General features: G+C 35.5%; 3 protein-coding genes across 4 annotated transcripts; 1 reads left to right on the forward strand and 2 right to left on the reverse strand.

Annotated features, from left to right (window-relative positions):
- Positions 1 to 789: 789 nt before the first annotated feature.
- LOC141846014 (photosystem II stability/assembly factor HCF136, chloroplastic) lies at positions 790 to 1,877 on the forward strand. Its single transcript, XM_074733997.1, has 4 exons — positions 790 to 933; positions 1,218 to 1,292; positions 1,411 to 1,526; positions 1,641 to 1,877. The coding sequence occupies exons 1-4, from the start codon at positions 859 to 861 to the stop codon at positions 1,705 to 1,707; spliced, it is 333 nt and encodes a 110-aa protein (XP_074590098.1). The 5' UTR covers positions 790 to 858; the 3' UTR covers positions 1,708 to 1,877.
- Positions 1,878 to 3,544: 1,667 nt separating this feature from the next.
- Positions 3,545 to 8,851, reverse strand: LOC141846598 (ubiquinone biosynthesis protein COQ4 homolog, mitochondrial). Of its 2 annotated transcripts, XM_074734635.1 has the most exons (4): positions 8,564 to 8,851; positions 7,174 to 7,239; positions 5,654 to 5,850; positions 3,545 to 4,218 (listed from the first exon to the last, which is right to left on the reverse strand). In XM_074734635.1, the coding sequence occupies exons 3-4, from the start codon at positions 5,831 to 5,833 to the stop codon at positions 3,724 to 3,726; spliced, it is 675 nt and encodes a 224-aa protein (XP_074590736.1). In that variant the 5' UTR covers positions 5,834 to 5,850; positions 7,174 to 7,239; positions 8,564 to 8,851; the 3' UTR covers positions 3,545 to 3,723. The 2 variants fall into 2 exon arrangements, with proteins under 2 accessions (XP_074590736.1, XP_074590737.1); XM_074734636.1 differs by lacking the exons at positions 7,174 to 7,239; positions 8,564 to 8,851 and adding an exon at positions 5,948 to 6,002.
- A 1,193-nt stretch (positions 8,852 to 10,044) lies between these two features.
- LOC141846750 (protein BRICK1) lies at positions 10,045 to 13,237 on the reverse strand. Its single transcript, XM_074734793.1, has 2 exons — positions 12,981 to 13,237; positions 10,045 to 10,310 (listed from the first exon to the last, which is right to left on the reverse strand). The coding sequence occupies exons 1-2, from the start codon at positions 13,111 to 13,113 to the stop codon at positions 10,189 to 10,191; spliced, it is 255 nt and encodes an 84-aa protein (XP_074590894.1). The 5' UTR covers positions 13,114 to 13,237; the 3' UTR covers positions 10,045 to 10,188.
- Positions 13,238 to 14,603: the final 1,366 nt, after the last annotated feature.

Below are 14,603 nucleotides of genomic sequence, written 5' to 3' on the forward strand. Positions count from 1 at the left end.
ATGGATGTAGGTGTGTATTCGGGGTTGAATACGGGATCCGAAACCCATCAGAAGGCCAGATCCAATACCTCCTCGAGGTCCCCACTGTAGCCTAAAGACATCTTCAAAAGGATGCAATCAAACGGATGAGATTAGTTCTCAGCCGTCGGATGAGATTTAATCTCAACCGTTGGATGAGATTAGTTCTCGACCGTAGGATGAGTTAATGGATGAGATCAGCTTGTATCCGTGGGATTAGATCAAGTTGCATCCATTGGATCGAAATAAATAAAGAAGATTGAAAGAGAATAGATTAGAACCGTTGGATGAGATTAAGTCGCGTCCGATGGACGAGATCTCTCCGGTTCGGTTTTAATTCTCTTTGGAAGGAAGAACCGGTTCACGAGGTGAACCAGAGTTGGTTCATTGAACCACACGCCCAAGGGATTAGATCAGGGCCGTTGGATCGAATCAATTAAGTTATATTAAAGAAGATTATATTAGAACCGTTAGATGAGATTAAGTTGCATCCGACGGATGAGATCTCTTCGGTTCGGTTTTATTTTCTATCTTAATATAAAATTGGTTCACGGATTAAATTAATCTAATCATTAGCTAACAATGACACTCAAACCATTCATGTGGATAGTTTTCTATTGGGAGAAAGTGTATACAAACTACAAACATAAACTTAGCTCCGTTTATCGTCATACATTCACGTAAGAGATGTAGGAGATAGTATTAAATGATACTTTTATCTAGCTTAATGCTCAAATTTTTGATCTTGCTTTAGAATTCAAAACTTATTATATAGCTTGACCTTGTCTTTAGGCATTCTGGCAACCCCATAACAGAGCAGTTGCTCGCCGTATTCAAAATATGGGATGGAGAGCTGATGGTGGTCTTTGGCTTCTTGTGCGTGGTGGTGGTCTTTTTCTCAGTAAAGGCACAGGGGTAATGCCGATTATTTGTGAGCCATTTGTCTTCATAATAAGAGCTTACTTTCAACTCTGATATCATTTGAGTTGTAAACCATAATATTAGAAGTGATATGACCTTGCATAGGGATCAATGGTGACATGAGATCTATATAGATGTCGAAAGTAGCTGAGACATATGGCTTGTCTTACCTAATTGGAATTCATTGGAAATTTTACTCATCATAACCAAATACTTCCAGAAACTCATCTTTAGTATTTCAGATATGAGTTGGTAATGGTCAGTGATATATTTTTCAGATAACAGAGGATTTCGAGGAAGTTCCTGTCCAGAGTAGAGGATTTGGTATCCTCGATGTTGGCTTTCGCTCGAAGGTAACATATCTTGAGACAGAAATAAGTTTATGAATTCTTGAACATCTTAATAATAGTTTGTTCTAGAGACTATTCTTATGTGGATAAAACAGCAAGTTTCACGAAATTTTAATGCCAGGAAGAAGCTTGGGCTGCCGGGGGAAGCGGCATTCTTCTGCGAACCACAAATGGAGGAAAGACATGGACTCGTGATAAAGCTGCAGATAATATTGCAGCAAATTTGTACTCAGTGAAGTAATTTTCTGTAATTCTCTCTTTTTATCAGTCATTTTTGCCTTCCTGTTAGTAGTCACATTATGTTTACTTCTACTGTGATGATCGAACTATGATAAGCCCCTTTTTGCACAGATTTATTGATGACAACAAAGGCTTTGTACTGGGAAATGACGGGGTCTTGCTTCGGTATCTCGGTTAAGAGCAATCATTTAGCTTTTGTAAAGATGAGTATAATTATGTTCATATTGTCAATGTGAGATCTATTAAGATTTCTACAATCTGTTCTAGATTCTGTTATTCCAATCAAGAAACTGACTTTCCAATTGTAAAGTGAGGTTTGCACATGAATTTTGAGGAGAACAGCTTTTTTTTCAATAAGTCAGGTCTACCATGAAAGAGTGTAATTCTCTTGTTTATGTGAATTTAGGTGTCTTTATAATTCTTTTTTATACGGAATTCAGAAGGAGAGTCTTAGTACAACGATAAAATTGCTACAGTGTGACTTTGTGATCATGGATTCAAGTCACAAAAATAATCTCTTGCAATGTAATATAAGACTACATACAATAGAGCTAATGTGATCCAATCTTTTCCCTAGACTCTGCATTGACGGGAACTTTATACAACAGACTATCCTTTAAGGAATTCAAAAGGAGGCTCCTACTAATATCATCGATTAATAAGTTAATTTCATTGGCTCATTGAAAGTGAAAGCAAGAAATGAAATAGTGATTTTTTAGGGAATTATATGGAATATGAATTTCTTATTTTAGTTTATAGAATAGAATAGATGGATCATATCTTTGTATATTTAGTTTATAGGAATTTTATAGGTAATATATAAGAAATATCTTTTCCAATACTAAGTATGAAAGATTAATTTGCCTAATTTGCTCGGTCCACCTAATCGTTCCCATAGATCATTGGACTTATCAAGCCAGTTTGTCTTACTAATTTATTTGATTCATTCAATTCGCTTATCTCACTCAATTCATCTCGCTTGGTTTGTCATCATGTTTGATTCACTTTGATCATTCAATTCGTTTGATTTGTTCGAATTGTTAGTGTTATTTTGATGATTGAGGCTCCTTAACTCACCCTATTTGTTGGCCCGTTCAACTTGTCCAACTAGTTTAGATAGTCAATTTGTTTCGTCCACTTAGTCTACTCCATCCGCTTGAGTTTGTTCGATTCATTTGGACTATCCATTTTGCTTAGCACACTAGGTGTGTTGGGTCAATCACCTTGATTAGGCTTGTTCTTTTAGTTAGTTTACTCAATTTTGCTAGACCTACATAATTTGTCCAACTTGTCTAATTCATAAGGCTTGAATAGTTTACCTATCCAACAAAGCTCGTTCTAAGATTCACTTAGTTTGCTTGACTAGCTCGATTGTTTTAGCTTGCTTAGTTTATTCGACCCCTTGCTTTACTTGGGATGCCTAATCCGCTCGACCAATTCATCTAATTTGTTCAGCCAGCCCAACCTAATTCAATCTTCTTGTTGATCTCCCTTGGTTCATATGGCTTGCTAGACCTATTTAATTCACTTACATTCAACCCAGTTTTTATTAAAGATGCATGAACAAGCTCAATGCTTGGTTCGATAAAACTCATTTATATTCGTTCAATATATTAGATAAATTTTTAACCTAATTTATAAGGATAACAACATCTATTAGTTGAGTACAATAAAAAGCTCGAGTTGAGCTCAATATGATTTTTAATAAACAAACTTGAACAAGCTCAATGAAACTAAATAAACAAGCTTGAACACAACTAAACTCGACTCGGCTCAACTCGTTTACACTCCTAACTACTGAGCAAGTTACTTTAGTCCCATTATAATCACTTAATTACTACATCATTTGTGTTTGTGCAGATAAATATGCATGCAAAGTAGTGAGTGGTGATTATCACACAGAATAAAACAGTCATCATTATCTTTCCTCTTAAATTTTATGCTTAAGCAATAATCATGGGAGATCCCTAGCGTTGCAATAGATCCTACTGCCCTTGATTATGATACTCACGTTATTAAGTTCATAATTTTTCTCATAAAGAATGAAAAATGCCACGTAGGTACCAACAAAATGATAAATAGTTTCGATTTCCAGTAACCAACTAGAAGTGAAAGTAAACCAAAGGATTAGATAGAGAGAAATTGAAAGGCAGCAATTTAGTTTGTTTGATACTTACCACACTTTCGTTTTCTTTTAGGCTTCAGGATTTGGGCAAGGGGTTATGCCCCATCTCTTCCGAACATCCTCGAGGTTTTCATGAAAATGTTTCTCATAGTAGATGCACATCAGATCGGTGGAAGCTACGCCTGCCCTCACGGCCCAAGGGAAATAATGTCGGAAGAAGAGAGTCCTTTGCTTTTCGCTAAACCTTGCTGAACCTCCAACAACTGACATGGCACACATGGGAAGAAGCATTTGCTCAAACTCAATCACCTTGAGGGCAGACTCCCCAATCAGGTTGGTCGGGAGCCTGAATAGCACGTGCCAAAAGTCGTGCACCTCACGAGCACGCGTGGCCACGTAAGCCAGTTCCTCTGTATCCATGAAGCGGACTGGGGGACGATCATCAGGAGAGAAGTTCCTAGATCCCATGAATTTTGCATAAGCTGAGCCAAATGTGTTTTCAGGCATGTCCCAAGCATGTGATACTTGTGAAGTTATAACTCGTGGCCGCTCTAAAAGAACTTCCTGAATCGAATAAGCATTGTCAAGAATGGGTAAACATTCAGCATTCAAAGTAGAAAAACATAAAGACTCTGTTACTATTTCAAAGAAACAACCTCATTATTAAACAATAGATTTAGTAGGGGCAGATACACAATAGCCTTGCATTTTTTTTTTCTTTCCCCTAGATCCATCTCACCACTTGTGAGATTTCTTGTAATTCAACATACGAGAAAAATTACAAACACATTGTAAAATCAACTTATATAACATTGTCACTTTTATTACTCTAAAAGGGTTCTCTGACTATGACCAACATGATAGTAACATCTAAATAGCATCTAAATGACTCCAGCATTGCATATTTATACAGTTATCAAGATGATCCTATCTGTACCTAATATTGCTTCCTGGCTGGCATGGTAGTCAACATTGCATATCGTTTGATCTAAGCAGTGTGCATTGAGTAGAGAAAAGAATTGATTTCTTTTTGTTGGAATAACTGTAGAATCAAGCCCAGACTTCAGGTCTTTTACTGATCTAAGTTTCAGAGTGAATAAACTATGACAAATCTAGCTAACTGTTAATCCAAATCAGCCTAGATCCTAGTTTGCTTTGTAGGCTGCACCAAATTTATAAAATTAATGAAGTCAGCAGTCTAACTGGATATGGAGAAGCCAAACCATTAAACCATGTATTGAATTGAACCTAAACAGTAAATAGTAAGTAACCAAATCTAACACCATATGGTTGGGCTCAACAACTTTAGAAAGGATACATACTTCAATGTTGGTGGGGTAATATGTACACATGGCATTGCTATTGAAGCAATTTTAATGATTAGAAGAGAGACTTAGAAATTAGTTCTTTAAAATCAAAATTACAGGCCAGCTTAATTAGTTTTGGAACTACAGGTTAAGTCCATTTTAAAAAACCTAAACTTCAGATTTGACAAGCTCAACTCAGCCATCAGTTCCTCACTCAATGGAATTTCACATGCTGAGCCAGCTCAATTCTACCTGGAATTTCATATGTCATAGCAAATAATTAATTCCCCACTCAATGGAAAATTATGGGGTTTACCATTCTTCTCGTTTCCTCAATTTTCTTTGTTAACACAAGTTAGAATAGAGGCTCATTGTGTCAAGTGCTACACAAATTCAGACCCCAATGCTAATCTAGGTAAGTTCTGTGAACAAAATCTAGATTTGGATGTTTTCTAGGAGATTTTAGCTTTAGTTCAATTACTACTACTCAGGATTTTGTACTTTTGGTGCATCTGTTAACCAGTTTGATGCGAATAATAGTGTGAGATATAAAGGAATAAGAAAGATGGATAATTCATAACCTCATTTCATTCTCAGATGCTCTAGTTTATTATTAAGCTTGAACGGAGAAATTGTTGACCTATATTTATAGGAAGCCTTGTTTCTTTAAGATGAAAAGTAGATAAACTCACTCTGCCTTCACTGCTATTCCTCATCCGCTCAAGCACCCGATAAAAAGCTGGCTTTCCGGTGGTCTCACCTAATGCAGCAATCAAGTCTGCTCTTCTGGGATCCATCAGTGCACCTATCGCTGAACCCAGAGCAACTGCAGCTTGTTGCCAACCCTTCAGAGGAACACGTGCACCTTCCATTGATTCTGGATTCAGACCTGGTCCATGAATGGTTATGCATAAGTATTAGTGACTAATGGCACATTTCTACACATGTGATATGTAGTAGAATAAGCACTCCACAAGAGTAAGCACCACATAGTTCTTGTCAAGTCTTGGGGATATTTTCACGAACAAGGAGGCACCCCACACAATTTGCTAGAAAATAATCACGATAGCAAAAAATAACACAAGATAAGCAAGTATTATAAGGCAAAACATGTATTTTATTCATTTTCAAAAGATCATAACACGTTTCATCTTATAAACAAGATCATCCCATAATAAAGCAAAATGCTATTCTAAAGGGTATGTTTGGTAAAAAAAATGCATCACAATGCGTTACTAAAATAATATTGGGAAAGTAAACAAAAAATTTGTAAATCAAAACTAATCAGGTATCGAGCAACTCTATCCTCTGGTTTAAACCAACAAGATCCAAAAAAATTGAGCCTAGCGTGCAAAAATAGAGGTAAAGGAAGCACATAGTAAGGCATCAATTGCAAAGTGAATAAATAGAAAGAATATGCATGAATCATAATCATTTAAAGAACTCAAGAATTCACAAGGATTATAGTTCACATTCCAATTTTTTAGACTTCACTTAAGCATATATTGAGCTCCTGAATTTTTTATCACTTATTAATTATCACACTTTTACTTGTATCCATATTAACATTTTTGCATATCTATTCTAAAGTAAGTGAATCCACTATAAACCAAACCACTAAAGTGAGTCCAAATGGTGCCATCTATAATATGGGTTGGAGGCCTCACTGATGAAAAATACGCATCACATGTTGCTACGTAGTCCATGGGCAACTAGAAGCTTTGATGATAACTAGGTTTATAGTATTCATTTTTTAATATTTACTTTACCATTTATAATAACCATTTTATCCGTCTTAGGATTTTCACAACACAAGTATTCCACTTTTGAGTTTATGTACTATATAGCAATTTCGCATTTAAGTGAAGCATACAGACATTGGTATAAAAATCATCATGAAGCAAATTAAAAATAAGTATTGACCCAAGAATAATTAGAGCATCGTGTTAATTTTTTTAAAAACAAAATCCCCAAGTTAATTCTCACAAGATAGGTCACATATCAATATAGCATGAAAACATAATATCCTTTTTGCCTTGAGGTTAAACCCAACAACTTAGTTCATTTATAACTGGTTTGAGAAATTAGCATTATTTTAATCTCCTTTTAAAAACATTCATAGCAGTATATTATTCCACATATGTGTGTATATAATCTTTCACACTTTTAATTCATGCTCATTGATCAATTAATAAGAGAAGATTTTACCCACCTTAATATGTACTGAGAAAAGAACCCAAAAGTTTATGGGCTTTGTGTGCTGTTCTTGAATAAATATCTGCAAAACAAATATAAGAATACCTTAGAAAGAACCCAAAATGTAATTAATACCTGAATTTCCCAAAAGTATCCACAAACATGTTATTAGTACCCAAATCAATTCTATAACAAAAATGAAATAAGATAAAACTCTTATCCTAACGACTCCCGCAATAAAGGAAGTAACAGTAGGAATTCCAAAAATCCAAATCAATGGACTCCGAGCAATACAAGAACCAAGAAGGTCAGAAACGTGCATTATCACTCTGTAAGGTTCGAAGAGAAATACCAAATTGAGTTTTGATTTCATAGAAGAAAGATTGAAAAATAGAAAATAACTGTTCATATATAACCAAGTACAACGAGAAAAATCATCTATAAAGGTAACAAAGTATCGTGACCCCAATGTAGAAGAAACACGACTCGGACCCCAAACATCGGAATGAACCAAAGAAAAAACGTAGCCCGACTCACAGTGCGAGGAGAAAAAAGAACTCAAATATGCTTTCCTAATTGACATGATTCACAAGATAAAGAATCTAAGTGAGAAAGACTAGGATGTAATTGTTTCAACTTATCAAGACCTGGATGTCCCAACTAAGCATGAAATATAAGAGAGGATTGTTGAAGTCGATATAGGCCATGAGACTCATATCCGAAGCCAATCATTTTCCCCGTACTCTGGTCCTGTAAGAAAACAGAAGATTTTATAAACGAGATGACACAATCAAGAGACTGAGTAAGCTGACTAATTGATAATAAATTAAAGGGAGCACCGAAAACATAAAGAACATTATGAATAGAAAGAGATGGAGAAGGATGAACAGTACCGACACCCTGAGACTGAATTTGAGAACCAAATCCAATTTGGGCATATAACAAGTATCAAGGTTCAAAATTTCAAGCCGTGCAGAGTTTTAGTTTTTGAGCGTGTGGAGTTTTAGTTTTTGAGTAGAACAATACTATTTTGGTATCATGTCAGAACAGTGCCAGCAGCAAATTGGAGATGGAAGGAGGAAACAATTGAAGAAGAAAACGAAAATGAGATAATTATATGCTTTGTTTGCTATCTAAAATGGTAAGCTTTTGACACTATCTCACATGAATAAAAACAACAAAGAAATACTATTATCTCAATTACGTTTTAGAACGCCAAGGATTATCAAATGTTGGCATGACATAATATTCATAGATACGATTGACACCAGCACATATATTGCACGACGAGATTTTGGTAATTTGTAGTGCGTTTCGACTGTGCCACTTGGTACAGTACGAGATTTCACTATGACAAAGCAGATGGCTCCGAAATAAGCAAGAAAAACACCGAAGGAAAACCTTACCCAAATCAAATGTTAATCGGTTGCTCCCGGATCCAAGGAAGACGGGAGAAGGCGAGCCAAAAACCTTGGCCAACTGCCCTACGAAGTAGGGCAGATACCCTCCGACGTCTGCGCGCGGAGGCGGTCACTGCGGGGAAGAAGGGCAGCACGCGAGAAAAAGACCCGGAGAGGGAGAGGAAGAGAAAGAGAAAGATAGGGAATAGAGAGAGAGCCTACGATTTCCAGCGAAGAGAGGCGAGGTCTCCGATCGCCGGCAACGCGAAGGGGAACGAGGAAGCTTCGGGTCGCCAGAGGGGAGGGAGGGCACGTGCCAAAATTGTTATGTGGTATTTTTTTTATTATATATTTCATTGATTATAAATAATATTTTTTATTATGATAATAATAAAAAATAAAATATCGAGACATAATTAAATTAATTATAACAGAAAAAAAATAAAAATATCAATTTATTATCTCATTATAAAACCGCTAGAATAATAAATTCCACTATAGAATATAATAAAAACAAAATTTTCTTTTAGATAAAATTTTATTTTAATCTAACAATTAATTTGGATACACAATTTTTTTTTGTCTCATTTCCGTTTGATATAGATATATTTATGATATCAATAAATTTATCTACCGCATCGATTATAAAAATTTTCTATCGATTTCAAAATAAATTAAAAAATAAAAATTTTCTATCTATCATCAAAATAAATCAAAAAATATTTATAAGAGTTCATCTTTAAAAAAAAAATAATAAATCACAATTCTCATGGACTCAATCCCTGCGGGTGGCCAATCCAATCCCACGAAAATTTCTCTACCGACCAAGGTGTAAATAAATACGACAACCAATCCATTATAAGAGTTCATCTAGACAATCCACTTTCCTTGATCCACTATTCATTAGAGTGAGATCACAGAATTAATGATTCAAACAAGATCATCGGTGAAAATAAACAAATAAATATATAATTTGCACCACAGCATTAATGAGTTAGGACACCCGGGGCAATGGTGTAACGATAAAATATCCGAATTGTGACCAAAATGATACTTTCCCAGAGACCATTACAACTTTCGATCCCCAGAGCTACAGATCAAAGGATGCTGACTGAGAAACTTTCAATAATGAGGAACGCAATATATAGGATACGCAGCATCTAATATTAATTTTTATTTTTGGCTAAATATTAAATATAAATTTTATACGCTTCCCGATTTATTCTGATGGTCGGTGAAAAATATTATATAATAATCCGAGCCAATCACTTTTCACATTGGAATTGAGTCCAAAGAGGACTGTCTGACTGAGATTTATCAATTTTTTTTAGAAAAAAATTGCATATATATATATCTTTATCAACGTACCATTCTGCATATTTACCACTTCCAGCTTTATTTGCACAAATATGTCATTATAAAAATTAAAAATTATTTATTTGTTCTTAAAAACTAGACTAAAATCAAATGACATATAAACCATAGAATTTCGGTAAAAATGATTTCAGAAAAACAAAGGCTGTCTGTCTACTCGAAACAAAAATTACAAGTGACAAACTTGAGATTGTATACAGTGACATAACTTTAGAGATCAGTGATCCACATAAAATGGACCTGAAGAAGTCCAGTTTTCAGGTGAAAACGGAGGGGTTCGTAGTTGCACTGCTCACCTGGACCTCAAGAACTTCCAACCTACGCTCTAAGATATCCAGCTTCTCGTTCAATGCAGCCAATTTGCTCTTCGTTGTAGCCTCTGGAAAACAACAAGGGTGGTGAATTTGAGTGCCAAAACACTCGCATAGATGTATACGAAGCAGTGAAAGAAAAATCTAGAGTGTATGCTGCTGTTCAGTATAGTTTATGACAACTTCCCCACAAATGTAAGCATTATGGTCGGTTTGGTTCATTACAGCAGAGGTTTTACTTCCTCTGAATTCTTCAAATAGTTATTCTTCCTAGCTCCATCATAGGACAATCACTTATCTAATTGCCGAATGGTAAGCTTTCCTCACAAAATCAGTAAAGCTTGATGTTTATAGCCATTCAGAGTTTATAAATTGGTTAACAAGGAAGATTTTCAAAGAAAAAGAACCAATCAATTATCTCCTAAAGGAAGATGGGTTCCATTTAATAAAAAATAACAAGAGAAACTCAAATCAGCTTATCTATCACATTTACCATGATTTGAAAACAGAATATTTATTTAAGAATGCAAACTGATTATCATTCAGCAAGCTGCCACCATGTGACTGCCAATTATAATTATTCTTAATGGCATGTAATTCAAGATTTTCTAGATAAAAGGTGAGAAATTTCATAACATGCAAGTTTATTTGAGGACCAGATATCCAGACCAATCTACTTGCAAGAAAAAAAATGAAACATTAAGAGGACTCGTCAATAATGCTGCAAATGTCCAATCTTATTTTCTGGCTTCTGAGATTCCTAGACCATCAAGGATCACACCAAACCATATACCATAAGGCAACCACAGGGTGATAACAAACTCTGTAAACATCACATTTACTAAGGGAGAACTACAGTCAAAATTTTCTCATTTATTTGCATGCTGTGGTCTATAAAAGGACTGCACCATGTTAGATATACAGACATACCATAACACAGAAATGCACACACACACACACACAAAAAGAGAAAAGTTCTGACAAAAAAAAGAGAGAAAAAAAGACTATACATAAGCCACAAGCCAAACAAAAATAAATGAAGACAAGTGTATCCAGTTACCATCAGAGAAATATAAGCTAGCATGATGTGCAATGGAACTTAGGCACGAAGAATTAACGAAGGGAAAACATGTAGACACGAAGAATTAACAAAGGGAAAACATGTAGAAAGTAACATACATTCTCTTTCTGAAGGAAACCACTAAAGAAACAAAGTTCATGCTAAATAGATAATTGTTTTATAAACAATGCACAACTTAAAAACAAAAGTGATAAATAATAGAGATGGATAGAAATTTCTGTATTGGCCTTGATGGAGATTGTGCCATCTCAATTAAGATCCATGTTGGAAGTTGCTAATTAAGAGGGTTTACAAGGCATATTTGAGTCTACTGCTATTAAGTTGCGCATGAGCATTTTTCAATTAATGGTAGGCTTATCAAGTCGATCAGATAGCTTTCTCAAGTGAGTTTTAGCAATAGGCTTAAGATTCTGATTTTAAAACAAATATTATTTTGAACACGCTTATCTAATATTGTAAAGAATTGATCAACTATGGCTCAGGATACTGACTTGTTGACAAGGATATGGAGGTGATGCATTGTCAATAAACCCAAGACTATCTGAGGTACAGTACTGGAAATTTTGAAAGAATTTCACCTTGTAACTTAGTAAACTGCAATGCTTTATAGTAGACTGGAAAAGAACTACATAATCATTTACAGATGTACACTAAAGGTTACTACCAAAATCTTTGAAAGATAAATACTCCAATCAATATGTTTGTACTCTGTATAATGTCAGGATCTGCTGGATACTATTATCTAATTGAACGCTAATGTCGTGGTAGGCAATAGACTATGTCTAGCAACTTCTTAACATCAATCTACATTAGCAATGTCAAGATGCTGTAACAGATTGTGCAACAAATATTAGTTGACCCATGTAGAGATTCTTTTGTGAGCTTGAGTTAGGGAAGCTGAAGTTTGACTTTAGATTTCTAGCTCAGGATAATCCTTAGGTATGCGAGTAGAACCAGAGCTGCCTATAGATTGCAGACTTGATCACAATTTCAGCAGTGAAAATTGGCCAACTTATGTACAAAAAAATCTCACATGCATGTAGAGATTTTTTTTGTGAGTTTGAGCTAGGGAAGCTTAAGTTTGACTTAAGAGCTCTAAGATGATCCTTGGGTAAGCAAGTAGAAAAAGAGCTGCTGGACTTGATCATAATTCAGCAGTGCAAATAGGCTTATGTACACAAATTCTCATATGCATAATGGCAGTGCCATTCAACCACAACGATTCTTTCTACGTAGAGTTTGAAGGTTAATAGGCGACTTTCGTCTTATTTGACCTTCAACAAGTTCTAAAAGCTTGAATTTTTTTACGTTCTAACTTACATATTCTCTTTTCTGGCACTCGGTTAACAACAGCCAAAGACTAAGATCCTAAAATTTACATCACCAACAAAGAATTAATTGTCAGGCGGTGCCGAACATCCTAAGAAAGGAACACAATTGACCATGACCTAGATGAATTGAAGAACGCATTTCTGATGTTCCATCACCAAGATCTGTAAAGTCATCGTCCTAACAGAACCTGGGCTGTTAGAAGGGGGGGTCATTCATGGCAAGGAAAAGGCCCAAATCATTCCACAACAACCATTCCGTGCTTAATCAGACCCCTAGCCTCACCAATCAGCTCGAATCAAACCAAAACGAGAAGAAGAACACGAACCGAACTGCAGGAGGAAGTCAAAGAGTCGGCGAACGTTCAGGGAGATATTGGAGATGAATTCGCGGTTCTCCCAGTCGGCCTGGACGGCGATCCCTACGTTCACCGCGTTGGTCATCCCTCCCGCCCTCGCCATCTCGATTTGCCCAGATCTGATGCCGCAAACCCAAACAAGGAGGAGGAGGAGGAAGCTGATCGGCTGAAGCCCGCAGATGCTTCGCTGCGCCCGATGCCCAGCCGCCCGCGAGCAAGCTCAGGAGCAGACAGAGCTGTCGTTGGGGCATAAATATTCTTAAAATGTACTTAAATTAGTAATAATTGTTTTCCCAATTCTAAAATCAAATCACTTTTAAAAAAATATAGTAACAACTAAATTATTATAATTATTTGATAAAATCTTTTTTAAATTAAAACAATTGAGATTAAAATTGAGCAAGAGTAAATAGAGCCATCAATTTAGATTAGATTGGTCAGATTGATCCACCCCATCATATAATTTAGATAGATTAGATTGCATAGGTGAGTTGGTTACGACGCAGCAGATTTGCAGAAGAGGGCAAGTGTTCGAATCCTGACGAAGCCCAATATTCTCCTGCGTCGTAACCAACTGCACTTTCTCGATTTACCTCCTCACAGATGGTCGTGGGCCCGATCGTGTGGGGCCGCTAAGGTGGCGGATTCACCTTTTTTGCAGAAGAAAAGATAGATTAGATTGAAATTTTATCAATCAATTTTAAGATGGGTTTAGGTCAATCCGCTTGGACCCGCGATCAATTCGTGACAAGCTTTGGTTGATCCACGAATTGAGAAAATTTATTTATTTTCTTTAAAATTTAAAATTAAAATAGAAAACTCAATGGACTATTGGCCTTGACCCAATCCTAATTTAAAATTTTCAACTTGACTCGTTTAAATTGTAACCTAAATTTAAAATTTTTAATATTTTCTTTATTTTTTAAGAGATCCGCGGGTTGGCCCACCTAACTCGCAACCCACCTTGGGTTGGGTTGGAGATTTTTCAACCCGCCAAGTTGATGAATCGGTCTGTCCCATATCACCATATGATGAATTTTTAATGAGTTGGCATGTTTGACAACTCTAGAGAGCCGCCCATCATTTACAAAAGTATTTCATTTTCAATTAAAATCAAATGGATACTTATTTAACGTGAACTATCTAAAATATCTTTATATTTATGATCATTTAACTAAGTAGAAGCTAACTAATGACTTTATATCATTTTGATTTTGCTTTTCGGAGTGATAACTTAGTTAAAATAATATTTCAACAACAAAAAAAACTATGAGGACTCTATAACACTCAATACATTTTAAATAAACATAACTGATCACGATCGATCGTATAGAAATTAACACATAGCTTCTACAACGTGTAGAAACTAGTTGCTAGCTAGCTTTGCAATAGTGATTTTATATCATTTTGATTTTGTTCTCTCAATGATAATTTGATTAAAATAATATTTCAATGAGCACAATAAACGATGAGACTATGACACTCATTATATTTCATGTAACAGTTAGCATGTAGCTTCTGCAACTCATAACAACATTTACTAATTTCTATAACGTGTAGAAACTAATAGGTAACTACTACAAAAGAGTAAGG

This window comes from Curcuma longa, chromosome 15 (genome assembly GCF_044706935.1).
Source record: "Curcuma longa cultivar G26 ecotype Majalengka, Jawa Barat chromosome 15, ITB_CL_G26_1.1, whole genome shotgun sequence".
NCBI lineage: Eukaryota > Viridiplantae > Streptophyta > Magnoliopsida > Zingiberales > Zingiberaceae > Curcuma > Curcuma longa.